This window comes from Puma concolor, chromosome A2 (genome assembly GCF_028749965.1).
Source record: "Puma concolor isolate L17-30 chromosome A2, mPumCon1.1.hap2, whole genome shotgun sequence".
Lineage (NCBI taxonomy): Eukaryota > Metazoa > Chordata > Mammalia > Carnivora > Felidae > Puma > Puma concolor.
In genome coordinates, this window is record NC_141668.1 from 6,238,898 (window position 1) to 6,266,811 (window position 27,914).

At 59.5% G+C, this 27,914-nt stretch overlaps 2 protein-coding genes across 6 annotated transcripts; one reads left to right on the forward strand and one right to left on the reverse strand.

The window, feature by feature from the left end:
• ATG9B (autophagy related 9B) lies at positions 1–9,511 on the forward strand. 3 transcript variants are annotated; one of them, XM_086686449.1, is made up of 15 exons: positions 14–1,488; positions 1,882–2,026; positions 2,146–2,189; positions 2,356–2,420; positions 2,618–2,779; positions 3,317–3,458; positions 5,027–5,781; positions 5,968–6,121; positions 6,338–6,517; positions 7,106–7,342; positions 7,512–7,645; positions 7,827–7,923; positions 8,125–8,248; positions 8,335–8,476; positions 8,640–9,511. In XM_086686449.1, exons 1-14 carry the CDS (start codon positions 1,486–1,488, stop codon positions 8,460–8,462), a joined length of 2,370 nt encoding a protein of 789 aa, XP_086542575.1. In that variant the 5' UTR covers positions 14–1,485; the 3' UTR covers positions 8,463–8,476; positions 8,640–9,511. The 3 variants fall into 3 exon arrangements, with proteins under 3 accessions (XP_086542572.1, XP_086542564.1, XP_086542575.1); XM_086686446.1 differs by having other exon boundaries at positions 1–2,026; positions 2,146–2,201; positions 2,368–2,420; XM_086686438.1 differs by having other exon boundaries at positions 8–2,026.
• NOS3 (nitric oxide synthase 3) lies at positions 9,477–27,671 on the reverse strand. Of its 3 annotated transcripts, none has more exons than XM_086686409.1 (26): positions 27,412–27,671; positions 26,004–26,109; positions 25,510–25,658; positions 25,138–25,300; positions 23,776–23,867; positions 23,540–23,681; positions 23,203–23,342; positions 22,920–23,094; positions 22,328–22,429; positions 21,528–21,722; positions 21,343–21,416; positions 21,017–21,161; positions 20,652–20,756; positions 17,470–17,537; positions 16,956–17,072; positions 16,672–16,846; positions 15,182–15,314; positions 14,991–15,069; positions 14,316–14,503; positions 13,560–13,732; positions 13,091–13,301; positions 12,917–13,004; positions 11,573–11,694; positions 10,664–10,812; positions 10,105–10,299; positions 9,477–9,995 (listed from the first exon to the last, which is right to left on the reverse strand). In XM_086686409.1, exons 1-26 carry the CDS (start codon positions 27,573–27,575, stop codon positions 9,834–9,836), a joined length of 3,612 nt encoding a protein of 1,203 aa, XP_086542535.1. In that variant the 5' UTR covers positions 27,576–27,671; the 3' UTR covers positions 9,477–9,833. The 3 variants fall into 3 exon arrangements, with proteins under 3 accessions (XP_086542535.1, XP_086542544.1, XP_086542552.1); XM_086686418.1 differs by having other exon boundaries at positions 26,004–26,106; positions 27,412–27,670; XM_086686426.1 differs by lacking the exons at positions 26,004–26,109; positions 27,412–27,671 and having other exon boundaries at positions 23,540–23,667; positions 25,510–25,648.
• Positions 27,672–27,914: the final 243 nt, after the last annotated feature.

The following is a 27,914-nucleotide window of genomic DNA, read 5'->3' on the forward strand; positions in this document are numbered from 1 at the left end:
TAGGGCAGCTGTCAATGAATGAATCGGGGGATACTGGGTATGAAAATGTGGCAGATTAGCTTGAGGTTGGGCTGGGTGTATGGGAGGGGTCCTAATGTGAATGTGGTGGAATACTGGGGGGAGGGAGGTTGAAAAGAGATCAGGCAAAACCCTACACAACCTGTAGGCAGATGTCTTGGCAGAAGTCTCTGAGATATGAGAATTTCCTAGCCTCTGCAATGTGGGATTCCATCTTGGGCACTAGGATGCCACCTCTAGAAGGAGTTCTGCCTCCTGCTCAGGGATAAAACTATGCAAGCCCCGAGCTACTTTAACAATTCCTGTCCCAGGAAGGCAGCACAGAAGGAGAAAAACAGGCATATCTGGTCTCGTGTTTTGTGAGCAATTCCATGATTGCCTCCACATTCCTCCAGTGAACACACTCTAGGAAGCACTTTGTTCCTCTCTCTGTTTCACAGATACTGTCCCCTAAGACAGCCCTCAGGCCCAAGCCCTGCAGGCCCTGACACCTGGGCAGCTGAGTCAGCACCTCAGGAATGGGCTTTAGTAGCAAACCTGGTGATTCAGGGCCCCAGGAATGGCGTCGAACATGCCAACAAACCAGCTGCCTCCTTCTCCTCCTTGAGGTGGCAGAAAGGAACTCAACCAGCTCATCCCTGGGTATGCAAATTATCCTTCCTGAGCCTGGCCCCCCAGCTGCCCTCTGCTGGTTCAGCTCTGATGCTTCTCAGGGGGCCCCCAAAACTGGATGAGGACTGGGGAAGAGAGTTTCGGTGTTTCCCAAGATAAAGAGGAAGACAAAACGGAACTCCCAAGGAGCCTTTTTCTACCGAAGCTCCCCAAACCACTCCTCACTTCTGGAATAGCTCTCTCCTTTCTTTACCTCCTCCCTTTCCTCAGTTTCCTGCAACCTGGCTGCCCAGTCTGGCAATCTCCCCTCCCCTTCGTATTGGCAGGCAAGCAGAACACCAGCCTTTTCTTTTGTTTTTTCTTCTTTTTGCTTTTGGTCTTAAAGCCTTTCTCTGTGGATCCCTGTGTGCATGTGTAGAGAGAGGAGACCAGGTTTCAAGAAATCAAAGATGTAACATCTTAGCCTCATAGCCTTAGAATCCTTTGGTAGGAGTTTCTTTCGGCTTTGTTATTTTGGCTGCTACTTTCTGGCCTTCCCTTTAAATCCATTCCAGGTCTGAGGAGGGGACAGTAGGTGTCTCTGGTCTGCATGTTCTCCGCCTCTGCCTCTCCAGCTTGTGCTCCTCCCAGGCACAGAGGCTTGGCCGTGACAGGTTTGGCCGCAGATTGCCCTGGAAGGGGTGTGAGTTGTCAGACAGGTGACTGCCGGCTTGGACGCCTGAGGCCTGCCCTGACTGAGTCACCTTGCTGTTGTTGTCACCATCCTTGCTGGAGTCCCTGCTCAGCAACCCAGACCTCTGTGGATACGGCAGCAGCTCCCATCCGTCCGAGCTTTCAGGAGAAGCTACTGGCCCGATGGTGAGGCAAGTGGGCTGGGGGGGGAACCGAGGGCGGCTGGGGCGGTGGGGAGACCTGGGGCCTGGATCAGTGCCTCTCCTCCCCATGCCGCTGCCCCCTCTCCCTCCTCCTCCATGTCGGGGGCCTGGCAGAGGGCGGATTTCCATCTTCTCTCTGTCCCCTGCCCCTCACACAAGAAGCTCCCCTTCCTCGGTCCCTCCCCCGGCCCTGGGACCCCCCTGCCCAGCGATGCAGGCCCCAGGGGGCTCTCAGCCTCCCCACAGTGCCCTCCCCACCCCAACAACGCAGGCAGGGCCCGCGATGACACCCAGCTCTGCTCCCCCCTCTTGGGGCTCCCACTCCACCCCACCCCTGGCCCCAGTGACTCCCCCTCCCTCGCACCGATGCCCCCAGGATCCTCCTGGGCTGCGGATAGGGCCTCTGATCCCTGAGCAGGATTATGAGCGGCTGGAGGACTGTGACCCCGAGGGGTCCCAAGATTCACCCCTCCACGGGGAGGAGCAGCAGCCCCTGCTCCATGTGCCCGAAGGGCTCCGAGGTGAGTGTGGGTGTGGGGCTGCGAGGGGAGCACGCTGGGGAGGGCCTGGGGGCTCCCGAGGATGTGAACTGGGCGCTCAGGGGAGAGCCAAGTCCCAACACTCTCCCCCCTGTGCCCAGGCTCCTGGCACCACATCCAGAACCTGGACAGCTTCTTCACCAAGATATCCTTTGTGCTCGGCCTGGCAGCACTGGCGTGGGAGGGCCCTTTGGTGCTGGTGCCATTCTTGGCCGGCGGCTCTCAGGGCGCAGTGGGTTGCGGAAGTGAGGGAGAGGTGTCTTCGACAAAGGCCCTTCGTGCCTCAGGGTTCTTTCTTGACGCACCGCCACATCTATAGCTACCACCAGAGGAATGGCTTTGCCTGCATCCTGCTGGAGGATGTCTTCCAGCTGGGGTGAGATGCTTGTCCCAAGCCCCAGACTCTGTCACCTTGCTCCCTCAGCAGTGCCTGCTGCTTTTAGTCCGTGTCGCACCCCACCCAAGCAGCCCAGAGGCTCGGCAGGGAGGGGAGGACCCTCAGGGCTGACCTGGAGGTTGGGGCAGGAGCCTGCCCTGCCCTCAGACCTGACCACTGCACTGCCTGTCTCCCAGACAATTCGTCTTCATCGTCACCTTCACAACCTTCCTCCTTCGTTGCGTGGATTACAACATTCTCTTCGCCAACCAACCGAACAACAGGACGACACCTGGCTTGCTCCACGGCAAAGTCACCTTGGCAGATGCCATCCTGTCCTCCTCCCAGTGTGCCCAGCGGTGAGTGACAGCTGGTGGGGGGAGCGTGGAAGGGGGAGATGAGCAGACAAGCAGACAAGCACCGCCCCCCCCCGTCCTTTTGTCCTTTGGTCTAAATCAGCAGTACTCCCAAGTTTTTGGTCTCAGCACACATTAAATGCACTTAAACTTGATCAAGAACGCCCAAGAGCATTTGTTTATGAGGTATATTTACCTCATTCGAGACCTAAGCTGGGAATAGCTTTAAAATCTAAGAATACACCAGCACACGTTCCATCAGCTGCCGATGTGGTGTCACACACGTAGCTTCTGGAAAAGTCCACTGTATGCTCATGAGAGAATGAGCACGAAAACGGCAGAAAACCTTCGTCTTACCTGAAAAAAGTTGGGACCTTGCCGACACTTGTAAGGGCCTCAGGGTCTCCCAGGGCCCACACGCTGAGAGCTGCTGGTGGAGCTGGGTCCCTCTCTCTGTGACTTTTCCCTCGCTCCCCAAGTCTAGTCTCCCTTTCTATTGGGCCCCCACTTTCTCTCTGCTATCTGTCCCACCCCACACAGGATCCGCTCCAGCCCCCTGCTGGTTTTCCTTCTGATCCTGGCTGCAGCCTTCTGGCTGTTACAGCTGCTTCGCTCAGTCTGCAACCTCTTCAGCTACTGGGACATCCAGGTGTTTTACAGGGAGGCCCTGCACATCCCCCCGGTGAGCTGGGCAGGCGTGTCTGTGGAGGGGTGCCTTGTCAGGGGTGGGGACAGAGAATAGGGAGGAGCGGGGGCTGCACAGATGGAAGGGCCCACTGGAAAGCAGGCAGAAGGCCTCGCTGACGCCTGCCCAGGCCCTGAGTAATGTTAGGAGAAGAGGTACCACCACTTACTTCTAAGGCTTGGTCCTTACCCGAGTGGAGTTTTGTTGACTTGGATTACAGCTGATGATTTAGGGTCACATGCTTGTGCTCCAAACAGTGGATATTTAGAGGAAGGGCGGTCATCCAACTTTACAGGGCAGGAGGAATTTGGGTGGGGCTGGGAAGGATAGGAGGTGGGAAGGCATTCGAAGGCCCGATGCAGGAGGTGGGGGGGTGGTGAGCATCTGTGGGCAGCAGTGAGGAGTGGACCCACCAGCCCGCAACTGAGTGGTCAGGCCCCGTTGGGTGATATCCCCCCCCCCCCCCACTTTCTGGCCTCCCTCACGATTGCAGTGAGCCACTGTGTGGGCCCCTTCACTGTCCTAGTTCATGCTTTGCCCTTTCTTTCCTCCCCATCTCATTCGTGCTCCTTCTTACTCTGTTCTCCAGTTCGTTCTTTAAGGCTCAGCTCAAAGGCTGTCTTCTGCAGCCTGCTTCCCTTGCTCCCCTCAGAAGCGCAGAACCTTCCGCATGGCTCTCCTGCAGGGCCAAGGGGAGAGGTTTCCAAAAGGCCCCTCGAGTGGGGGAGCACAGGCAGAGTGCAGGGAGGATGGAGAGGGCCAGGGGAGCACCGGTGGGGGAAGGCAGGAGTTAGAGCACTGCTTCTCCAGGAGGCTGCTGACCCTTCTCTTCCTCCTCCTCCCTTCTTTCTCCCCCTCCCCCATTCCTTCCAGGGGAAGGGGAGAGCCTGGGATGGACTGGAGAGGCTGGCCTGGAGGGACTTGACTAAGCCGGACTGGGGCAGCTGGGTGAAACTGGGCTAACGTGAGGTTTGCAGATGAGACCCAAGTGAGATCTGACAGCACCCCACCCAGACATGGACACAGCCGGTGTCTTAGGAGGGTTAATGGGCGGTGGAGTGGGTTGGGGCTGGGGGCGGGGGGGTCGGTCTCAAAGCATGCTGAGATAAGAGGTGGTGAGGCTTCAGGTCCTGTGTTGGCCTGCACCCTAGGGCTGGGAAGGAGAGACAGTTCCCAGGTCCCAGCAGCAGTTCTGTGCCCTCTGTGAAGAATCAGGGCGGGGAGGTTTCAGAAAATCTGCTCCTGAGAAGCTGAGACCAAATACCTGAAGAAGTTAACTTACGAGGTGTCCCTGGGAAGCACAAGACTCATGGCCTTGAGAGTGGCAGAGGCAGGAGGAACACAATTCAGGAGACAATGAAGGGAAATAAGCGCCCCGGTCAGTGACAAGGTTAGAGGAGGGCAAGAGAGGGCAGAACGGGAAAGGCGACAGGTTTCGCCCCTTGAACGACACTGGGCGAGGAAGGTGTGGAGAGGGCAGACGAGGGAGGTAGCTCCGTCAAGGTGAGTTTGGGCATCACCGCGCCGAGGAACCCAGCTGACGCTCAACAGCCCCCTCTCCTCAGGAGGAACTCAGCTCGGTGCCCTGGGCCGAAGTTCAGTCCCGCCTGCTGGCGCTGCAGAAGAGCGGGGGGCTGTGCGTGCAGCCGCGGCCGCTGACCGAGCTCGACGTCCACCACCGCATCCTGCGCTACACCAACTACAAGGTGGCGCTGGCCAACAAGGGCCTGCTGCCCGCGCGCTGCGCGCTGCCCTGGGGAGGCAGCGCGGCCTTCCTCAGCCGCGGCCTGGCGCTCAACGTCGACCTGCTTCTCTTCCGCGGGCCCTTCTCGCTCTTCCGCGGGGGCTGGGAGCTGCCCGACGCCTACAAGCGCAGCGACCAGCGAGGCGCCCTGGCCGCGCGCTGGCGGCGCACGGTGCTGCTGCTGGCCGCCGTGAACCTGGCGCTGAGCCCGCTGGTGCTGGCCTGGCAGGTGCTGCACGCCTTCTACAGCCACGCGGAGCTGCTGCGGCGCGAGCCGGGGGCGCTGGGGACGCGCCGCTGGTCCCGCCTGGCCCACCTGCAGCTGCGCCACTTCAACGAGCTGCCGCACGAGCTGCGCGCGCGCCTGGCGCGCGCCTACCGCCCCGCCGCCGCCTTCCTGCGCGCCGCCGCGCCCCCGGCGCCCCTGCTCGCGCTGCTGGCCCGCCAGCTCGTCTTCTTCGCCGGCGCGCTCTTCGCCGCGCTGCTCGTGCTCACCGTCTACGACGAGGACGTGCTGGCCGTGGAGCACGTGCTCACCGCCATGACCGCGCTCGGGGTCACCGCCACCGTGGCCAGGTGCTCGGGGAGCTGCCCGGGAAGGAGGGGGGCATTCCTCTCACCCGGGGCCGAGCCTCCCGCGAATCCCTACACCACCACCACCCCCAACCCCGCCCTGGGCGCCCCCTCTCCCCCGGCCCTGCCTCCCACCCGCACGTCCTCCTAACCGCGGGCCCCCTTCTGCACCCCCATCTCGATCTCCAGGTCTTTCATTCCGGAAGAACAGGGCCGGGGTCGTTCCCCGCAGTTCCTGCTGCAGGCGGCCTTGGCGCACATGCATTACCTCCCGGAGGAGCCCGGCCCTGCCGGCAAGGCCAGCGCTTACCGGCAGATGGCGCGGCTGCTTCAGTACCGAGCGGTGAGGGTCCGGCCCGAAGCGGGCCGCGGAGACCCCAGAGCCGCCAGCGTCTGGTCTGGGGGAGGGCGTGGGGCAAACGGGCTCCGGGCTGGCCATCCCGGGAGCCGGCAAGTGACTCTGGAGGTTTCCGGCCCTGGCAGGCGTCCTAGGAGACCTCTTTGTCCTGATCACGAGTCCCCTCAACGACTCTTTCTCAGCCTCACCTTGCTTCCCCAGGTCTCCCTCCTGGAGGAGCTCCTGTCTCCTCTCCTCACTCCGCTGTTTCTACTGTTCTGGTTTTGCCCCCGTTCCCTGGAGATCATTGACTTTTTTCATCACTTCACTGTGGATGTGGCTGGAGTTGGGGACATCTGTTCCTTTGCCCTGATGGATGTGAAGCGTCACGGCCACCCTCAGGTTAGAGCCCATCCCTGGCTGTGTGGGGTTGTCGTTGGATAGGGGTTTGCTTGCCTCACTTAAAGCAAAGCTGGGTTCCACCCCAAGTTCTATCACTGACCACCTGTGACCTGGAGCCTGTCACTTGCCATGTGGTAGTGTCCTTATCTGTCAAATGAGGATGGTGACCGTAGCCGATGCACAGGGCTGTGAGGATTGCATGAGATGATGTGTGCAGTACCCTAACAGGGTTCCTGGCACATTGTAAGTCCAGTAAACAGGAGCGGAGACCATCAGAGAGGCTGAGAAATGAGCTGGTCAGTAGATGGGGCTGGCATAAGGCGGTCAGGCCAGCCAGCCCTGGGGTCCATCGTGCACATGCTGGCAAAACATTAAGCCTGCGCCCTACCCTTGTGCTGGCTCTAGACCCAGGTCCTGTTTTGCTGCTGTATTTTTGGTTGATCTTGAGCAAGTCCCCATCGTGGCTTCTGTTCTTTGACCTGGAAAACGGGGCTAGTGTTTCCTGTCACGCCTACCCCGCAAGGCTCCCACGGAAGCTATAAAAGCAGTGTCCACAGGATGTGAACGGTTGACTGTTCTTGTTCTCAGTGGCTCTCGGCAGGACAGACAGAGGCCTCTCTCTCTCAGCGTGCGGAGGATGGAAAGACCGAGCTCTCCTTGATGAGGTTCTCCCTGGTGCATCCACAATGGCGCCCCCCAGGGCACAGCTCCAAGTTCCTGGGGCACCTTCGGGGCAGGGTCCAACAAGATGCAGCAGCCTGGGGCGCCACTTCTGTTCGCAGTCCCCCCACCCCGGGGGTGCTCAGTGACTCTTCCTCACCTCTGGTGAGTTGCAGCCTGGCCTACTCTTCTGCCCTCACCACCCCCAGGCTCTCCCCTCCAACTCACTGTTTGTATTGACCTGCTCCCTGGTCCAGCTTGCTCCCGGGCCTTCCCTAGACCTCCTCCCTCCCCTTCTGGCCTCACTTCTGACACCCTGTTCTCTTGCTCCCAGCCTGAGGCCTTCCTGGCCAACCTCTTGGTGCACCCCCTCCTGCCCCCGCGGGACCTGAGCCCCACAGCCCCCTGCCCAGCCGCAGCCACAGCCAGCCTCCTGGCCTCCATTTCCCGCATTGCCCAGGACCCGAGGTGAGGGGGAGTGGAGTGGGCCTGAGATGAGATGGAGAACAGCACGGGTGGCGGGGCTGATCCCCCAGGAGGAGTATGCAGGGGCACTGGGGGTGATTGGGAAGGGGAGATCAAATCTGGCCCTCCCTGGGGGCCCTGGGGGGAGGGGCATGTCTTTGGACTACTGCACCCTCTGTTCCAGCTGTGTGTCCCCAGGAGGCACTGGGGGCCAGAAGCTGGCCCAGCTCCCAGAGCTTGCTTCTGCTGAGATGAGTCTGCATGCCATCTACCTGCACCAGGTGAGCAGAAGGGTGCCAGAAAGAGACATGTAGGGAGAAAGCAGCTGAATGAAATGGAGACTGAGCGTGGGGTAGAGTGTAAGGAGGTACACAATGGGAGCTGGAAGAGGAGGTTTTAAAACCCCCTGCACCTAGTCCAGGGGCTGTGCTTCACACTGAGGGGCAGAAAGGAAGCCCATCATTCTTCTTCGTTCCATTTAGCTCCATCAACAGCAGCAGCAGGAACTGTGGGGTGAGGCTTCAGCCTCTTCCCTGTCCAGGCCCTGGTCCAGCCCCTCCCAGACACTCTCGCCTGATGAGGAGAAGCCGTCCTGGTCAAGTGATGGTGAGGTGGTCAGGGTGTGCGGGGGACAGACCCTGGGTTGACGGGGGGCATCACTGCACTGCCCAGCTGATGGCTCATCTCACCAGGCTCCAGTCCTGCCTCCAGCCCCAGACAGCAGTGGAGAACCCAGAGAACCCAGAATCTGCTCCCCGGAAGGTTTCAGGAGACCACAGATGCCCAGAAGGAGCCTGGCCAGGCCCCTAGCACTGACTGAGAGGGCTCCTCAGGGTCAGTATTGTCTAACTGGGGTGGGAGCTGGGGAATGAAGAGAAAGTTGGGTGGAGCCAGACTTGAAGGGATGGGGGCAGTGGTGGGAATTCAGGGTGATAGGGATGGTCATCTTTGGAATCTAAACCTCCGACTGCTTGCCAAGAGCCTTCTCCTCCCCCAGGTTCCCTGGCTTCTCCAGCCGTAGGAGATCAGACAAGGCCGAGTGGAAGGGCATGATGCCAAGCCATCTTTAAAGACCCCCGCCCCCCTGACTTTAGATCTAAGGATGTTTTAGTTGGGCAGGACTTGGGGGAGGTTAATGATAAGCTCATCCAAGAGAGCAGAGAAAGGGTAGGAGAGGAGATGCCAAAGGCATCTGGAGACAGTGTTAGAGACTATCCCCGTCTGAAGGGGCTAAGGGGACGCCACACCAACTAACTGTCCTCGAGCAATTGCCTGGGAAGAAATCCCCAGGTATCCTCAGGGTGGAGGACGGGGCCAAGGTGGAGGCCTAGCTAAATGCAAGGGAAACAGTGAGGGACGGGACCTGGATGGCAGTGGGCTCTCCAAGCCTGTCTGGCCTTCACGTTCCACTGGGGACTTGTGAGTGGAAAGACTCTACAGAGGGCTGGTGGTTTTGGAGCTCAGCACTGGCAGCGCTGGCTGCGGAAGTGGGTGTGGATCCTCATCCTGTCTGAAACCGGCTGTAAAGGTTGCTCATGGCTTGCTGCACCTCTTTGTGACCTTCGTCTCTGGCGTCCCCACTCCTGGTGGAGGGCTGTACCTCCTTCTCAATCAAGAGCAAGGAAGCAACACAGAACTGCCCGTGATGGGCTGGAAGCCACATTTCCAGAGCGCTGGGTCAGAGTGGAGTGTGTAGGATAGGACTCCCTGTCAAAGAATTGTCACGCCCTCCAGCTGCACAAGTTAACAAAGCTTGTTGTTCTGCAATTTTAATCGATGGGGCTGGGTTAGGCGTCTTGGTAGCACTTGTAACATCGGGTCCAGTCTCTTATGGTGAATTTTCAATAATAAATATTTTAATGATTTAGAGATTAGGATTCGAGATAAGATACTCCCGAGGAAGGTAAGGGGAACCTAAAACAAACCTAATGAACACAAAAAGGGGGTGACAGTAGGCCTGGGAATATCACTGCTGGGAGGGACCCTCCGGACCTGGGGCAGGTAAACAGACCTAGAGAGAGACACTTCCCTCATCCCCTGGAATACGTGGGCAGTCTCTGGATAGAGGTGGGACGGCACCTGGGAGGGGAGGGAGAGGTGGCTGGTCTGGTAACACCGACAGGAGAGCGGCAGAACCAGAGTAGAACGACGGCCCCTCTCCTGGAACTGGGATGGAAAGCAAGAGGGGCTCTCAGAGACTAGGGGTGTCTGGGCCGGGAGGGTCGAACGCCCAGGGCACTGCGCCGCGCAGATGCCGCTCCTGCAGAGAAAAGCTCTGGGTGCGTATGCGGCTAGTCACCTCCTGGGTGCGCAGTGTGAGCCCGAAAATGTCCTCGTGATAGCGTTGCTGATCCTGCCGGGAAAGAGGGCAGTGGATCAGAACAAGAGTGGGACCTAAGCGGGAGTGGGCCCCGCCCCCGGGATGGCCCCGCCCCGCTCCGGCATGGTCCCGCCCCCCGCACCCGCAGCACGCCGATGACGTCGCCGGCCTCGTCCAGCTCCATGTCGCCCTCCGTCGCTAGGATTCGCTGCACCGTCTGCAGGACGCTGGTTGCCATGGTGACGTCGCCGCACACAAACATGTGGCCCCGCTCGAGGCACAGCACGCGGTGCACCTCAGCCGCCAGCTCCGTCCGCAGGATGTCCTGCACGTAGGTCTGAGGGAGGCGGAGGTTAAGCGGCGTGCCCTAACGAGCGCGTGGGTCCCGGGGGCGGGGGAGGGGCGGGCCAGGCGGGGCTTAAGTGCGCGGCTCTGTGGCCTAGAGAGGTGGAGCCAAACAAGGGGCGGGGCTTGGTGAAGGTGGGTGAGACCAAAAGGCACGCGGGAGGGGCCGAGTGGGGGCGGGGGCCTGCGTGCCGCGGGGCGTGCCAGCTGAGGGGCGGGGCGCCAGCTGAGGGGCGGGGCGGAGGGCGCGCACCGGAGGGGCGTGGCCGGGCCTGGGCCTGGGCGCCCTGCTGGAGCGCAAGAGGGCGATGCCCCGGCCCCTAGCTTCAGGTTACCACGGCCTCAGGGGGTCGCACCTTAGGGCAGTCGGGCTCCCGAGAGAAGGCGGTGAGGACGCGTCCAAAAACCCCGCGCTGCTGGGCATCCTGCACCTCGTCGCGGTAGAGGTGGTCGAGCTGGGAGCATCGGCAGCCGAACACCAAGGTCATGGGGGCCGGCTGCAGCCCTGCAAGTAGCACTGCGGCTTGGGAGAGCCCCCTCCCAGGGGCGCAGCCCTAGCGACTTCGCCCACTGGCTACTGACAGCCCAAGCCTCTGGTGTCTGGCCTCCAGAAGAGTGCGGAATGCTTTCACAGAGACCTTGCCCGACCCTGGTTTACGGAGACGACGCTCACGCGGAGGCAGCTTACCAGAGGTGGTGGCTCCTCGGGTGGAACCACCAGCGGTGGCATTGCGCTAGAACGTGGGGCTTCTGACTCAGAAGCCCTTGGCACCATCTGACACGGAAGTTCTAAAAGCCCCCATCTAGCACGGTCCCTGCTCCAACCCCATATTCTTCCACACCCTCAGTTTCCGCACTCTCTGCCTTCCTCTCCGTCACAGCCCCCTCCTTTTGTTTTATTGGGTGCCCTGCACACCCCATGTCCAACTTGAACATCCTGTAGCTTCCTTGGGTCTTGGACACAGCTGGGTGAGCTCTGGGGCAGTCCCAAGTACACTTTGGCCATTTGAGTCCTAGCCCCATTGTCTCCAGACTTCCAGTTCCCCCTGTACCCTTGTCTTTAATCCGGTTCCACTGCCTACTTTGTGTCTGGCACCAGGGAGCCAAGTGAACAGGGCACCGCCCTCTGGTTGATCTACTAAGTTTCTGTTCACCTCTGTGGCCTGTTCCTTGACTTCCTTCCTGTCTTCCAGGTTTCTGTCTTCCAGTCTCTGTCCCTTTCCCCCCTCCTGCCTTCCAGTCATTCCCTTGGCCCCCAGTCTCACCTTTGCTGTCAATGTCGTGCAGCCGCTCCTGCCAAAATCCCCGGAAGGGGGCAATACCTGTGCCAGGGCCCACTAGGATGCAGGGCAAGCTGGGATCAGGCGGCAGCCGGAAGGAGGGAGCCCTAGTGGAGAAACACTGTCGGCCCCTGTGCTTTCCCAGCTCCCCCGATTCTTACCATCTTCCATTGAGGGGAGAGAAGAGAACTCAGGTTCCACTGATAAGTGGGATAATACTTGCCACGTGTGTTCGACACAGTCTGGCTCACAGTGAGCACGATGTGTTTATGGAAAGAACTCTACCTGCAGGCAGAAACTCCCTGGACCTGTGCTTCTGGAGGTTGGGTCACAGGAAATACAATGTAATTTGAAGTGAAGAATGTTCTGATGTCTCAGTTTAAGAGATTTACAAAACATGGGAAGGGAAGGACAGCTTTTGGCTCATAACGAGTTCACTCATTTTCAGTCATAGCCTTAATATGGGTATTTGGATCGTATTCAGTAGATTGGTACAGTGTGTGATTCCTCCTGATAGGTTTGGGTGACGGGACCTAGTTGGTGCCCATCCTGGAAACTCTTTTAAGTCCCCCCTGAGACTTTGGGTCCTGGCTGCTGGGTGGGGCGAGACTTCTGAACACGGCACGCAGGAAGGGCATCCTGAAGACTAACTTTCTTCCAGTCCTTACTGATACTTTGGTAACTTAACTAGTTCTCCCTGGACTAAGTGAGGACTAATTCTGGAACAGGACACAGTTCCCAAGTGCCTGACTGCCTCCCCAGTCAGACTGACCTCGAGGATGTAGCAAGGGATGGGGCGCCTGGGTGACTCAGTCGGTTAAGCATCCGACTCTTGATTTCGGCTCAGGTCATGATCTCCCGGTTCGTGAGTTTGAGCCCCATGTTGGGCTCCGTGCTGACATTGCGGATTTGGGATTCTCCCCCCCCCCCCACACCTCAAAAACAAACAAATAAATACAACTTTCAAAAAAGCCAAATAAGCAGGGGACATAGTGTACCTAAGTGCAACAGGAGCTGCTGGGCGAATCCAAGCCCTGTCTCTGGGAGGGGAAGCTTCGGGGCAGGACGCTAGGTCCCAATGAGTAAAACGCCCAAAACTTCGTCGAAGTTCTGAAGTCGCTTGAGCGGACACCCCATCCTTGATACGTGTTGAGTCGGTCCTCCCTGCTCCCAGTCACCAAAGCTTCCACCCTCACCCTGTGCGACCACCTGCTGATTCCTCTGTCTGTCCCCGGCCATCTGTCTGTCCCCGGCCGTCCCCGGGGCACTTTGTCCACCCCTGCTTGGATGGACACTCTCTCCTTTGATGTCCCTGAACTATTCACTCACCCCCTGATGAAGCAAGGTACGGGATCTCCGGCCTTCAGCTGGCTCAGCCATGTGGAGCAGACTCCATAGTGCAGGGGGCCCAGTCCATCTGGGGGTCGGGGAGGAGAGGGTGCCGGTGAGGGGCCCGTCCCCGGGTCCCTGTGTGGCCCTGACCCCGGCCCTTCGCAACCTCACCCTGGGTCCTGTACGCCAGCACGGCCACCGTGAGGTGAATCTCTCCCGGGTGGGCGCTGGGCGCCGAGCTGACGGAGTAGTACCGGGGCTGGAGCAGGGGCAGCTGGGTGAGGAGCAGGGGGGCAGGCAGTGCCACGGACGGGAACTGTTCCAGCGCCTCCAGCAGCGTGGGGCACCGGAACCACTTCCACTCCTCGTAGCGCCGGGGGTCCTGGTGGGGGCGGGGCGTCACGGCTCTGGAACCTCCCAACCCTGCCTGCTGACCTCCTTTCTTCGCTCCTCCTGAACTGAGCCCCCTGGGGTCTCTGCCTCCTTAGTTCGGGCCAACAAACGTTTCTGGAGCGCCGATGAGTTAGTGACTCAGGGGCTGGGTCTTAAGCCCCAGGACACGTGAGCCAGGTGCCTCCCCTTCCCCACCCAGCTCGTCCTGCCTCACCAGCCCCTGCTGCCCGCCCGGGTGGCCCTGCACCTGGCTGAGGCTCTCCAGCTCCTGCTGTTCACCGGACTCTTCGGCCAGGGTGCTGAGCAGTCGAAGGAGTTGAGGGCTGGGCGGGGAGGTGATGTCCAGGAAGAAGGTGAGAGCCTGGCGCAGCGTGCAGGGGGGCAGCCGGGGGTCCCGAACCCAGCTGGGGGGTGGGCCACCTGGGGGGGTGGTGTACAGGGGAGGTCTGAGGAAGAGGCCAGCTGGAACTGCGTGGTCTGAGGCGATGGTTGCTTGGGGGTAACACCAGCCCTGACCATCCATGTCTTGTGCTTTATTGGAGACGTTGCCTTTGAACAGTGGTGGTGAACCTGCCTGGGCAGCCCCTGTGTACGTGTGTGTGTGTGTGTGTGTGTGTGTTTGGGGCCCCCGGCTGGTTTGGGTTGGTCTGGGCTCTGCTTCTCCCCCACCAACTTTAACCCTAGTCACTGGTGTGGCAGAGGGTGGACCTGACGGCAGCTATGGAGCAGGCTGGGCTGTCGGGAGGAGACTTTGGGAGGAGCTCAGAGGGAGAGGGCAGCCTTCTGGGGGGCATGGGGGGCAGGTACTGGGAAAGCCACCCTCTGTGGACCATCCCGCAGCAAGGTCACCCTGACAGGAGGAGGCACAGGCGGCTCTGAGCACAGGCATTACAGCCGTGAGTGGAGGTGGAAGCTGCCTGCCAGGTCCTCAGCTCAAGGGGACCCTGAAGTCAGGGGGACAGGGCGGGCTATCACTGTCATGTCCCAGACCACGCCTTCTCACCAGGGCTGCCCTTCTCCAGCTGCTCCACGGCCACGGGCTCTCCTGGCGGAGGCGGGTCCTCCACACGGCTCAGCAGCGCCTCCACGAGGCCCGGTCGGTTGGGCGGGCAGATGCCTATGTGGTCCCCCGGCTGGTACTGCAGCCCCTCCTGGCCTCCAGTGTCCAGGCGCACCAGGATCGTGGCCCGGCTGGTGGGTGAGGAGGTAGGGCAGTTAGGGGGAGCGAGGAGGACCTGGGAGGAGGGTGTTGGGATGGGGTGGCCGGGGGGGGCGGCAAGGAGAGGCCAGGACAGGTGTGTGAGGCGGGGAGGAGAGGTCAGGACAGGTGTGTGGGGGGAGGAGAAGCCAGGACAGGTTTGGAGGGGGGGGGAGGAGAGGCTAGGACAGATGTGGGAGGGGAGAAGAGTCCAGGACAGGTGTGTGTGTGGGGGGAGGAGAGGCCAGGACAGGTGTGTGTGGGGGGGGAGGAGAGGCCAGGACAGGTGTGTGTGTGGGGGGAGGAGAGGCCAGGACAGGTGTGTGTGTGTGGGTGAGGAGAGGTCAGGACAGGTGTGTGGGGGGAGGAGAGGCCACGACAGGTGTGTGTGTGGGGGGAGGAGAAGGTCAGGACAGGTGTGAGTGGGGGGGAGGAGAGGTCAGGACGGGTGTGAGTGGGGGCGGGAGTGGTTGTCCTCACGTGGACTTGCTGCTTTGCAGGTTTTCGACTGAGAGGATGGTAGCCTGGAACATCTTCCTCCTGTGCACATGGATCAGGCCTGGGGGGAGAGAGAGACTCAGCCAGAAGCCGGGCCCGGCCCCTGAGAGTTAGTCCTGGGGCCCCGGGAGCCCAGGGGGGGCCGGCGGGGTCGGGGGAGGCCAGAGCCTCACCTGGCAGCAGCTGGAGGCCCTCCGCCTGGGTGCTGAGCCGGTACCTTTGGCGCTTCCAGCTCCGTTTGGCGCTGAATATGTCCCTGGCGGCAGCCTTGGCGTCCTCTCCCACGCAGAAAGTCTCACAGGAGGCCTGAGGGGCCAGGTGGGGGCTGAGGGCCTCTGGCCACCGGGGAGGGCCGGGGCAGAGAGGAGCTCAGGGGGGCTGAGGTGGGAGGCCGAGCTGGCCTGTTGGGTGTCCGGTTGTCGCCTTCCATTCCCGGGACTGTGGGAGTGGAGGGGCCCTGCCGCGGCTCACGCCTGTGGCGGGGGCGGCCCCGGCGGCGGGACGGAGAATGGGATGGAAATGGAGGCTGAGGCCGACCGTGCCTCGTTCTTCGGCCCATCTCGTGGCTGGGCCACCGCACTAGCTCTCCCCTGACACCCACTCATTCGGGTCACATTGGCTGGTTACTTAATCTGGTGAGCGTTCATAGGGAGCGCGGTGCTCGGCGCACGGTGCGTCTGTGCGTTCAGACCTGCGTTCAAACCCTGACTCCTGTGCTTAAATTCCACGTGCCTCAGTGACCCCATCTTTACACCCCGTGAGGTTCTGGCGAAGATTATGTAAAACCCTAGAGCGCTCCTGGCGCAGGACCCTGCATTTGGGGGGGGGCTGTGGAAAGGGTTTCTGGCTGGTCTGTCCCTCCTGAGTGGCTCACAAAGGCTGGAGGGGGCCCCTGGGGCAAGACCCCTGGGAGGGTGCATATTCTGTTTGTTTCTGTTCAGGTACAAGTCCTGCAGACTGCTTGGCCAGCTCCCGCCTTGAAATCCAGGGTCCCTCTGTGATTGGCTGCTCCCTCTCCTCCGACCTGTGTCACCAGTCTTGTTAATCTTTCTTTTGTGTGTGTAAAGTCTTATATCTCTTCCTTCCTTCCGTGGCCCCCTCCCTTCCTTCCTACCCCCACCGCTGCTCTGCTGCCGGAGTTAGTGAGTTAGTTCAGCACCTTCCTGCTTCTAGTTGGATGTTCCTCTCATTGACCTCACGTCTTTAAAGTGGTGTCCCTAAAATCTCACGGTGCGCCCTGCTTTTCCTGTCCCACTCCTAGCTTCCAGGCACTCCCTTTCATGTGGTTTCTTTAGTCTTGTTTTCCGTTCTCCTCCTCCTCCAACTTGAGCCTGTCTCTTTCTCCAGCTGGACTTTCTCTACCCCAGCAAGCCCTCTGCCTGCGCCAGGTGCCCCCACAGCCCCCCTCCAAGGATGTCCTCCTCCTCTCTGTCAGCCCAGACCTGCTAAGCTGTAGCCTGGGAACCTTGGCTGGGCCAGCCCTGCCCTGAAAGAGCGTCAGGAATGGGAGAAGGAGCCTGGCCAGCTTCAGGCATGACCCCCAGACCAGGCAGAGCTGCCCCTGGAGGAAGCCCAGGCTGAGAAAGTCACAGCTCTGTTAGTCTGGGTGTTCAGGTGGGAGCGGAAGCCTGGGTCAGACGCGGGGACAGGTCCAGGGGCTCACCTGGAAGGCGGCCTGGGCCCAGCCACGGAAGGCCTCCTCCTGGCCACACAGCTCATCTCCCTGGCCCAGCTGCAGCAGCCGCTCGCCACCCAGCTCCTCCAGCCGTGTGTCCACCGCACGGGCAAAGGCACAGAAGTGGGGGTACGCCCGGGAGCCCAGCCCGAACACACAGAACCTGGGGTGCAGGGAGCCGTCACTGGAGCCCACACCCGTTCCAGCCCCACGCGTGCCCAGGCAGCGTGCCCGCCCTCCCCCACCTCCCCTCGCTGCAGCGCCCCCCAGACCTGAGGGTACCCAGTGCCCCTGCACTGTCTGTGTTACTGGACTCCTTTCTCTTCCGCCTCCAGGAGGACACCAGCGGGTCTGAGCAGGAGACACTGTTGAAGCGGATTTTGTAACTCCTGGCAAAAGAAGACCAAGACAGGGCCGTCACAGGGAGCTGGAGGCTCGGTGCGGGCCCAGACACAGCCAGGGGACAGCTTCAGGGTGTCTACATCTGGGGTAAGAAGGGCCCTGTCCTCGGGCTTGGCTCTGTCTCCCAGGGATCTCTGCGCCTTCAGGCCCTGCCGTGCCCCCCTTGTTCTCTCTGAAGGACACCTCAGGACTGACCAGACTGTGAGTGGGCAGGTCACAAGGGAGGAGGGCATCCTGAGCTGTGATGGGGTCCAGGCCCCCTCACCTCTGCCCTCCAGCTTGTGGAGGTGCAGAGGGGGAACATTTCAGCCCCCCTTTTCTCGTTGTCTCCAAATGCCTCACTGCCCTCCCTCCACCTCCCCCCAAAGTCCCACCCCCACTCACCTGTGTTGTTCTGGCCGAGGGGAGCTGTTGTAGGGACCAGACATTTCCATCAGGGCCGCCGCAAAACTCTGGCGAGGGGAAGCGTGGTTATCGTGGTTAGTTTTGCTTTACTTCAAACCACACAGAAGTTGAAAACTGTACTGGGCTGATCCTTAGAATTCTTATCTGTAAATTGTGATTTTGTTTGGAAAATTTCAAACCAGGTAGTGGCTTTCTGGAAACATGACAGAACCATAAAATGATAAAAGGGAAAATCTACCCTTACCTTCCCTCTAGTCCGGGCCCCCAAGGCAGGGGCCCTGTTGACAGGTGTTTAACCTCCGAGCTCTGTTTCATTGTACTCAGAAATGTATCTGTACTTATAGTTTGTTAAAAAAGTAAAAATGGGGCCACACCATATTTATCTGCTTTTTCTTAACAACCTGTCATGGGTATATCATGGATGTCCTTCCTTCCAGGTCATCACATGAAGAATGACCTCCTTTCGAAAAACAACATTTTAAAAAATTCTTATTTATTTGGGAGAGAGAGGGAGAGAGACAGAGAGAGAGGGAAGGAGAGAGTGAGGGAGGGAGGGGGGAGAGAGAGAGAGAGAGAGAGAGAGAGAGAGAGAGAGAGAGAGAACGAGAACCCAAACAGGGAAGGAACAGAGAGAGGGAGACACAGAATCCAAAGCAGGCTCCAGGCTCCGAGCTGTCAGCATAGAGCTTGACCCAGGGCTCAAACTCATGAACCCCGAGATCATGACCTGAGCGGAAGTCAGATGCTTAACCGACTGAGCCAGCCAGGCGCCCCCGACCTCTCCTTCTTTGGAATGGCTACATAGTGCCCCCTCATTGGCAGGTACTACGTGTAGGAGACTTCCCTCTGACTCAGGACCTCTGGGTGGTCTATGACCGATGCCCAAGCACTTGCATATATACACTCCTGCTGCCTCTTTTGCGTGTTTCGGTAGGGCCGCCCTTAAAAGTGGAGTTGCCAAGTCAGAGGATTTAAAGACCTGATGAGGAAGGTGAGTCAGACCGTCCCCCAGCAACCAGGTAGAGCAGTGCTCTTTGCTCACTCCTGCCAGCACTGGATGTGGCCAGTCCTTGATGTTTCAGCCAACTCGATAGGGGGAGAACAGCCCTCAGTCTCCCTGCCATGCCTCCATCTCGTCTTCTGGAAGGCTGAGCCGCGTCATGTTCTGCTGTGAAAATAGCCATGGGCTACACGGAACATCTTGGCGCAGCAAAACCCAGAAATGCGGCAAGGCTGGGACGTCTCAGCATTAACTGTACATGCATTTGGGTGGTGGGGGTCTCTAGGTTCAAATACTGCCTAAATTTTGTTTTCTGAACCTTTTGTTGAAGGGTCACACATGCAGAAAAGCACACAGGTCTTTAATGTCCAGCTTTCTAGATTTTCACAAACTGAACCTACCTACGTAGTCTGCATCCTCTCCAGAAACATCGCCAGAATCCTAGGATTCACCTCCTTACCCCTCTGAGTCACCAGCCCCCCCACCCCGCGGGGGCAACCGCTCTCCTGATTAAGTCACCACGAATTCGTTTTGTCTTCTCTGCACTGAATACACAGTGAACCCTATGGTCTGATTCTTTTGTGTCTGGCTTCTTTCCCTCTACGTTACATTGTCAGGTTCATCTATATCGTGTGGTTGTGATCCGTTCGCCCTCATTGCTGTATAGACTTCGAATAAAACCACAATGTGTTTCTCCATTCTTACTGTTGATTGTCATTGGAATTGTCCCCGGTCTGGGACTATTATGAACAATGTTGCCATACACATTCTTGTTAGTGTCTTTAGTGAATACACCCTATTTTTTATGGGGCGTATTCGTAGGTTTGCTCCATTTTTTAAAAAATCAGATAAAATTTACATGCATTGAAATGCACAGATCGTAGTGTGCAGTTGAATCCATTTGGCTGTTCGGCAGGGTTTTTCTTTTGTTTGTTTGTTTGTTGGTCTTAAAGTTAAACACACATTTACCCGATGACCCAGCAGTTTTCTCGGAGGTATTCATCCAAGAGAAATGAACACATAGGCCCACAAAAGCCTTGCACAAGAATGTTCATGACAGCTTGATTCATAATAGCCAAACACTGGAAATGGCCCAAGTGTCCGTCAGCAGGAGAGCAGAGAAACACGCATTGTAGTCACATAGTGAGCACTGCTCAGCGGTCGAAAGGAATGAGGTGCTGAATCACTCACGGTGAGGTGAGCCTCAAAAGCAGGCCGAACACTTACCGTGTGCTCCCCTTTCTATGACATCCTAGAGCGGGCGAAACTAAGGTGACAGAAGTCAGAAGGGTGCTGGCCTTTGGTAGGGATGGCCTGGGAAGGGGCTGGCCGGAGGCATTGACGAAGGGGACTGCCCAGGTGATGGAAATGTGTTGGGTCTTCGTCGGCTCATGGGTCACACGGGTGCAAACACTACTCTTATACTAAAAGACTAAGTGATTCTATCTTCCTTTGCAAGGCAGATGAGAATGGGGGCCAGCATGGGCTGCACGGCAGGGGGAAGGCTTGCATCGGAATTCTGCTTTAGGGTACTTGAGGACGTACTTTGTGCTAAGAAGGCATTTATCGCCTAGACGCTGAAACATGAGAGCCCTAGAAATGAGTGCAGCTGGGGCCGCCAGGGACGGAGAAGCTGGAAAGATAATGGTTAATAATAAAGTGTTCTGTGGCGGTGCTCTAGTTTGCTTCTTTAAGGATTTGTTCAGAAAGCGAAGTTGCCTGATCTCTGTTGACATCTCTTTTTCTTTCGTCAAGGAAAGAAGAAAAGGAAAAGCCGACATTGCGTAGCGGGTGGAGTATCGCTGTTTTTCTAATTTGTCCATGCTTGAGAGCAGTCTAACCTCGTGGGTCAGCCCAGAAGTGCCTTCCATGTGTTAAATGCTTGTACTGATCATGGAAATGACTTGGGGACACACTGAAGCAGGTGTGTGTGTGTGTGTGTGTGTGTGTGTGTGTGTGTGTGTGTGTCAGGGGCAGCCCCCGTGTGTGACCTGGAGAATGGCTTGTGCAGGCTCTGGGGTCCCAGTGGAATGTCTACACTCGCACTCTGGGGGACTCTCAGGGCATCACCACTCTCCCTCGTGGGGATGGGGTTCCTGCCCAGCCACTCCATGTTGAGTCTTCCCTCATTCCCAGTGGCCCCTTTACTGCTGGGTCTCACCTCTCCATTCTCTGGGGGATCACCATTCCCGAATGTGCTGGTCACGACCAGCACTAGCGTCTCATGCTCGAGGGACACGACATCATACTCATCCATGCACAGGACCTGTGGACAAGGAGAAGACAGATGTCCCAGGGACTTGGTCTCTGCTGCCCTCGTACCTCTACTCTGGTCTCTCGAGGCAGGGCACAATTCCGACCCTGACTCAGGCCCCTACTCAATCCCTGAATCCATTCGGATCCCGGGGTTCCTCCTGGGCTCTGACTTGTGACCCTCTCCTGTCCTCCAGAGCACATCTGAAGATACAGATCAACTCCCCCCCCCCCGCCCCTTCTAGGTCCCCACCCCTCTGGGCTTAGCCCTACCCGGGGATCGAAAGCCTTCCGGAAGAGTCTCCCCAGCTGCTGTGCATAGCTCTGGGCCCGGCCGGTCTCGGAGCCATACAGGATTGTTGCCTTTACTCGCTTTGCCATCACGGTGCCCATGAGTGAGGCAGAGATCTTCACCGCACTGCAGGCGAGGGTGGGGTGAGGGGGGGGTCCCAGGCACACAGAGCCAGGGCCTCCCCAGGTGCACAGTCCAAGCAAGGTCTTGGGGCGCTGAGTGGTGGGTGTGGGAGTTGGTGGGCCTTCCCACTGCTAAAGCTGGTGCCCTGGGTGTGGGGGAACAGCAGCATTCCTAGGGCACCTACTTGGCCACTTCCTTGAAGGTCTTCTTCCTGGTGATGCCGGCACCCTTGGACCCACTTCCCTTCCACGGGTCTGGCTGCAGGGGAGTGATGGGGGGAGTGGAGGAGGAGGAGGTAAGTAAAGAAAGCAAAAATTTGGAGGCCCCTGGGGGCTGCTGACAGCGGGCAAGAGCTAGTGGGGTGGGCACCTGATAGTGGAAGGCAGGGGACAGGACATAGTTGACCATCTCCTGATGGAACACAGGGGTGAGGCTGCCGGAGATGGGGGGCACGATCCAGGCCCAGTCGGCAGGGCAGCCCCCCCTAGCCTTCTGCTCATTCTCCAGGTGTTTCATGAAGGAGGCCGTGGCGGCATGGTGGTCCACAATGGTCACTTTGGCCAGCTGGGGTTGGGGAGGCAGGGGCTTAGACTCAGCCTACAGACCCACACTTGTCACCCCGACCACCGCTGTGTCCTGGGTCACCCCACACCTAACACAGGCCGTGTCCCCCTACCATGCTGTCACCCCTGCACGCGTGCAGCGTGCACGGCCACCCCCGAGGCTCAGTAGCAGCAGCTCCGGTCTCCCACATCTGGATGTCCTGCCCCCACAACCAAAACATCCTAAACTCTGGCCAAGTCCTCAGCAGGCAGTTTCCTCAAACAACAATGCTCAGCAGGCCTTCAATCCTGGAGTTAGCATTCCCAGAAGCCGGCGGGTCCCACAAACCACCATACCCACTGTGCCCTGGGGGCTTGCATTACTGAGCATGTGCTGGTCAGCAGGGCTCCCGGCGTACCAGACCATCCTACCGCGGCACCCGGAATCGCATGTGCTGTGTCCCCGGACCGGAGTTGCATTGCTGTGTCCCCAGACCTGCAGGCCCAGTGTGCCTCACGGACTATGGCACTTCCTCCTGTTGTCTCCAACTCCTACCCCGTCTCTAAGTGCCTCCCTCTCTTCCAGCCCCAGCCCCTTGCCCTCCTGGCCGGTCTGGGCCTGTGTACCTGGTAACTGTGCAGCACGGCCAAGTTGATTTCCACGGCTGCCTTGTCTTTCCACAGGGATGAGGTGGTTCGGGTATCCAAGTCCATGCAGACGGCCACATCCTGGGAGCAGGGGTGCATAGCGTTGGTAGGGACAAGGTGTAGGGGAGAGGACGGAGTAGAAGGCGCGAGGGTGGCCAGAGGCCTGACTGCTTAGTTTGGGGCTGGTTCAGGTCCTTGCCTGCAAAGGCACCCCAAAACATAGAGGGACCCTGGGTCAGTTACTTCTCTGCCCCGGGTCTTAATTTCTCGTCTCTAAAATGGGTCTTAACATTGTTTTGCAAGATCTGCTTTGAGAATCTGATGAAAGCTATAGAGCCATAGGTCCTATTCCCAGAAAAACAATTCCATATTTGTACCAATAACACATGCATTCCTTTGCCCCAAACTTGTGGTCCCAGAGCCTCCAAAGTTCTAATTTGAGAGGCAGCTGGGACCTTAGATTCTCCCAGCTGCTGACAGTCTGTGGATCTGTTTGCGCGTCAAAGGCTCCAGCCCGGAGGGGATGGGGCGGGCAGCCCCCCGCACCCCCTCCCTACCCTCTGGTCCTCACCTCCAGGATGTTGTATCGGTGCGGGTCACACAGGTTCCGCGTGCCGATCTCAGTGCTCATGTACCAGCCGCTGAAAGGGGCCGCGGGGAACTCCAGCCCCCCAATTTCCAGCAGCATGTTGCTCACCGCCGGGAGGGCGTACCAGCGCAGGCCCAGGGCCGCAAACCACTCCAGCCTGGGGGTGTCGGGGTGTGGGATCAAGCTGCCCGTGGAGCCTCGGTGCCTGGCCACCCCACCCCCGGGCAGCCCCTCCACCACCTGACCCAGGCCCTGCCATGCTCACGTGGGGTGCTCCAGGGGCACCTCGAGGACCAGCTCGGGGGGCAGGGCAAAGAGTTCCGGGGGCTCATCTGGGGCCTGGAGCAGTAGGGGCAGTACGTCAAAGCGGCCGTTTCCCGGGGTCCAGCCGTGCTGGATGCAGAGCTGCGGGGAGCAGGGCCAGAGGGGCGTCTGAGGGGCCCAACCCCCCACTCTCCTCAGGGACCCCCTTCATCGGCATCTCCCTCCGTCATCTCAGTGAGGGTCCCCCCTCCCTGCTTCATCGCCCACCCTTTGGACCCCGTGCCCCATCGCAGAGCCCTCACTGGCCGGCCTCCACTTCTCCGCCTCTCTGTGCCCACCTCAGTGATCTCCACGTTGGCTGGGTCCCCCCGCACGGAGCCATCCTGCTGCCTGTACCCAGCGTAGCGCACCAGTTGGCTGTTCCAGATTCGGAAGTCTCCGCGGCCTGGGGCGCGCTGGGGGAACACTGTGATGGCCGAGCTGACATGGGGACGACAGCTGTCAGAGCCCCACCTCTGCTGGCACCTAGGGGAGGGATGCCATCTGGCACAGCGTTGGGGGGGGGCCCACTCACCGGAGGTTGCCCCGGTTGGTGGCGTACTTGATGTGGTTGCAGATGTAGGTGAACATCTCCTGGGCAGAGTTGCAATCCCGGGCATCAAACACCTGAGCCAGCCAAGGCAGGGGGACAGGGGGACACAGGGGTCTTGAGTATCAGCTCTAGGAGAAGGTAAGGAGGCAGGGGAGGGTGTCGCCACCTCCTGAGAAGCCCCCAAAGGCTGGAGGTGTTACTCGTCATGGTTCTTTCTCCTCCAAGGAGCCTCCCTGACCGCGTGCACGCACACTGAGCCCTTCCTGCCCTGTGCCCCACACACCCAACGCAGCCTTGTCTGCCTTTATGTCCTTGCTGGGACATCTCCCCACCCCTGCAGAAGCTGACTCAGTACCTGCCACAGAGGAGGGACCCAGTCATTACCAACCCGACGGCCAGGGAAGGGTGCCAACTGACAGGGAGGCCACCTAAGGGTGTGGGTGGTGAGTTCCCCGTTACCTCATGGTGCTCAAGCAAAGGCGGGTGACCCCAGCCAGTCATCAGACTGTCCCTGAGCACACTGCTGATGGGAAGGGGGTTGGCTGCACGAGGTGGCCGTCCAGGAGTCTGCCTGTCCTGATACTCCTATGCTAGTAGAAGCCATCTTGACTGGCTGAGGGTGGGGGGGGGGGGGCCCGCAGGGGGCCGGGAGATCCCTTTCCTGCTTGTGTTAGTGACCAAAGCAAGGGGTGGCAGTGGCTGGCCTGGGGCCACGGGAGGGATGTAGCAGTGAGTGTGATCACATTTGGAAGGTCTGATGGGTTCAAAGCTCAGCTTTGAACAACTTCAAGGGTATGCAAGGTTCAGACAGGATGGTTCTTTTATTTGAGACTTCTTTGGGATTTGCTGAGCATGTGGCTTTATTCCAAATTCTTTGGTGGCCAGTTACAGCTAAGGAGGCCAAAGTCATGGGTTAAGTTCCCCTGCAGGTCAGCTCGTTTCTCTTAGGCTGTTCCAGTGGTGGGAGCGTGAAGGAGTCTGTGGGGCCCAGGCAGGCACTAGAGGGCTGGGCTGGGCAGGTGAGGCCGGCACGGAAGAAACAGCCAGGGGCCTCTTCCAGAAGACTGCTTCTGTTGAACTGATGATACCGCCCAGGGACCACGGCTCAGCTGTCCTCACTGACCCAGTGTATCTGGGTGTTTCTCCTCGCAGCCAGTCAAGACACTGCCTCTGGACTTAACAACCAGGTGGTGGCTACTGGACCGGGGGCTCCCCAGGGGTACCGATCTCTAAGTCCCCACTGCTTGGGACCCCCCCAGGGAAGCCTCAGGGACTGCCCTCACTGCTCCTTTCCTTTTTCGTGTCCCCCAGTCCCCATTCTGGGTGCTTGCTAGCCAGCCACACCTGCAGCTTCCCCCACTGGATCCGGCCCACGCAGCGGGGTGCATTTCTCCAAGCCTGCTTAGCCCCGAACACCAGCTCGCTCTCCCGAAGCTGGTATGTGCCTGCGGCTGCTATCTCGGCTTCCACCTCCTGAAGCCTCTGCTCATGGGCCTGGGAGCCACTCCTGTTGTGGAGCAGAAGGAAGTCGAGTCAGCAAGGGGTGGGGGGAGAGGTTTCCCAGGCTTTGTGTGGGTGTTGGGGGGAGGCTGGTGTGAGGGTGTGGGATAGGGGGCAGCTCCTGGGGAAGGTGATCATCATTTCGAGGCCTCGGCAGGACCAGGGCCCCAGGTCAGAGGACAAGGGTGGGCCATGGGTCTCAAGGCACGGTGTCACCTCTTGATGGAGCTGTAGTACTGGTTGATGAAGTCCCTGGCCTGGCTCAGCAGCTGCTCAGTGGGTGGTGGGTCCTGGGAGGGCCGGCTCTGCGGTTTCCGTGGAAAAACCAGGGAGCCCAGGCAGCGTCTAGGGGTGCAGGGCCCCTCCTGGGTTGGGGTGGAGGGCAGAGGCAGAGAGAGCGGGGAGCACAAAGGTGAGGACCTGGTCAGGGTGCAGAGGCAGGGGAGGGGGCAGAGGGAGGGTGGGTCTGGGCAGGTGTGGGTTCAGGGCTGGGACCGAGACTGGAAGTAGGGGTGAGGTTGTGCCAGGTTATGGTAGGACTTGGGGCAAGGGCGGGAGGCCGGGAGTCACCAAAGTCCCCTGGGCGTCCCTTAACTCCTCTGGCTCTTCCCAGTCTCTCTTGTCTTTGGAGACCAAAGGGCGAGTTCTAGAGGGGACTGGCCTTCGCCCCCCTGACCCTGACAGGGGACGGGGAGGGCTCCCGGCCTTACCTGCTGTGCCTGGGCACTCAGGGTGTCGTAAGTGATGCTCCCCACCTCCCAGTTCTTCACACGAGGGAACTTGGGCCCCTCCGGGGGCTTGGTGAGCGGGGGACTGCTGGGACCCAGGGGAGGGGTCATGGGGGAGGAACTTTTTTCCCCCAGAGACCCCTCCGACAACATTCAGAACCGCAGTGATTGATTGCTTGCCTGCCATGTGCTTTCCTACACTTTCTCTGTCAGCCCCCTCGAAAACCTTAGGAGGTGGATAATATATTTGCATCCTCGTTTACAGACGAGGAGGGACCTGAGGCTCAGAAAAGTTAGGAATCTTGCCAGTGGCCACATGGGTAGAACTGGTCCCTTTAAAACCCAGGCCCACCTGTCTCCCAAGTCGCCAGACCCTGGGCTGCCCAGGGCTGCAAGCACTGAGCTCCTGAGCCCCTGGCCCAAGGCTGGGTCTCATCCCTGTTCAGGGCCCACCTCACCCCTTCTGGACAGGGGGGTCCAACCCCCCCGGAGCTGTGATGAACCCTACCTGGAGGGGGATGGAACCCACCCTTGAGCTGAGGGAAACCCTGGGATTCCTCAGCCCAGATTTTCCTCCCCAGTCACCCCCTGCTGACAGTAACTGTTGTGTGAAAGGAGGCCTCAGAGGCCTTATCACTTCCTCCCAGAGGCTGAGGCCAGCCGCGGGGAGGAAGGGAGGGCCTCGGACCTTGGGTGCGCCAGTGCGGAGCCTTCCCCGTGGAGCTGCCTCCGGCCCTGCCACCCTGCCTGGCCTGGCACCCCACCTGGCCTTCAGCCGCCCTCTCTCTCTTCTCGGGGCTGAAGGTACCACGTTAGTTTGGGGTTGACAGCCGCTAGGAGGTGGAGCCTGGAGGAGAGGAATGCGGCCTGTTTGCTCTCTTCTCAGCCTCCCATGCCAATGTCCTGAGTCTCCCGGGGGCCGACGCTCTCCCCTTCTAGATTGCCTTCTCACTCCCCCATAACTACCCTCCCCGGCCCCTTTCTTCTCTTAAATAACCCTCACCGTTTGTTGGAGGCTTGTCGTGAGCCAGAAACCCGCAACAATCCCATGGAGTAATTACTGCTATATCCCTGTTATGTATAAACGCTCAGAGAGGTGAAGTAACTTGCTCAAAGTCAAACAGCTCTTGGCGGCAGAGTAGCAATTCAAACCTGGTAAACTGGCACCTTTACCTCCCGCTTTCACCTGTTGCCTGCTGGTCCTGACCCTGGTCTCTTCTCCGAACCTCCCTGATTGTCCTGTTCTATCCACACCGGTAGGTTGCCCTTTTGTGCGGGCGACTTGGTCCTCCTGGCCGGGCTACAGGCTCTAGCCCTTCCCAGCCTGGGGCTTTAGGGCTTGACACCCTCCTGCCTGCCCCGTGCTTCTCGCCGCCTCCAGGGCCCTTACCTGCGGTCTGGCGCGGGTGGGGGTGGGGGTGCGGGTGCCGGTGCCTTGCCGGGCTCTGCTGTCGGGGAGGCTGGGCCCTGCTTGCCGCACAGGCCCAGGCCCAGCCCCAGCCCCAGGCCGCAGGGAGGCCCCGGCTCCTGGCCCACACTCTTCAAATTGCCCATGTCAGCCTCGCCTCCGCTCTGGCACTCTGAGCAGAGCCCAGGCCTTTTCCTTAGGAAGGGGAGGGGGCAGTGGGAGGGGGCTCTCCGGTGCTGGCCCTTGCCCCGCCCCTGCCCCACACACAATGGGACAGGAACAAGGCAGGCTGGGAGGCTCTAAAGCCTTGGGCTCCAAGCCCGCCCAGAGGGTGGGGGGCCGGACGCCTGGGTTCCGCTCAAAGGACTAGGACTGATAAGTGGGAAGCCAGGTGTTCTTGGAGCCCTGGGGCAGTGTGGGAGTGAGGGAGGGGGTAGGGGTTAGGGGAGGAGTCGGCAGGGTGGACAACCAGAGGGTCAGAGAGG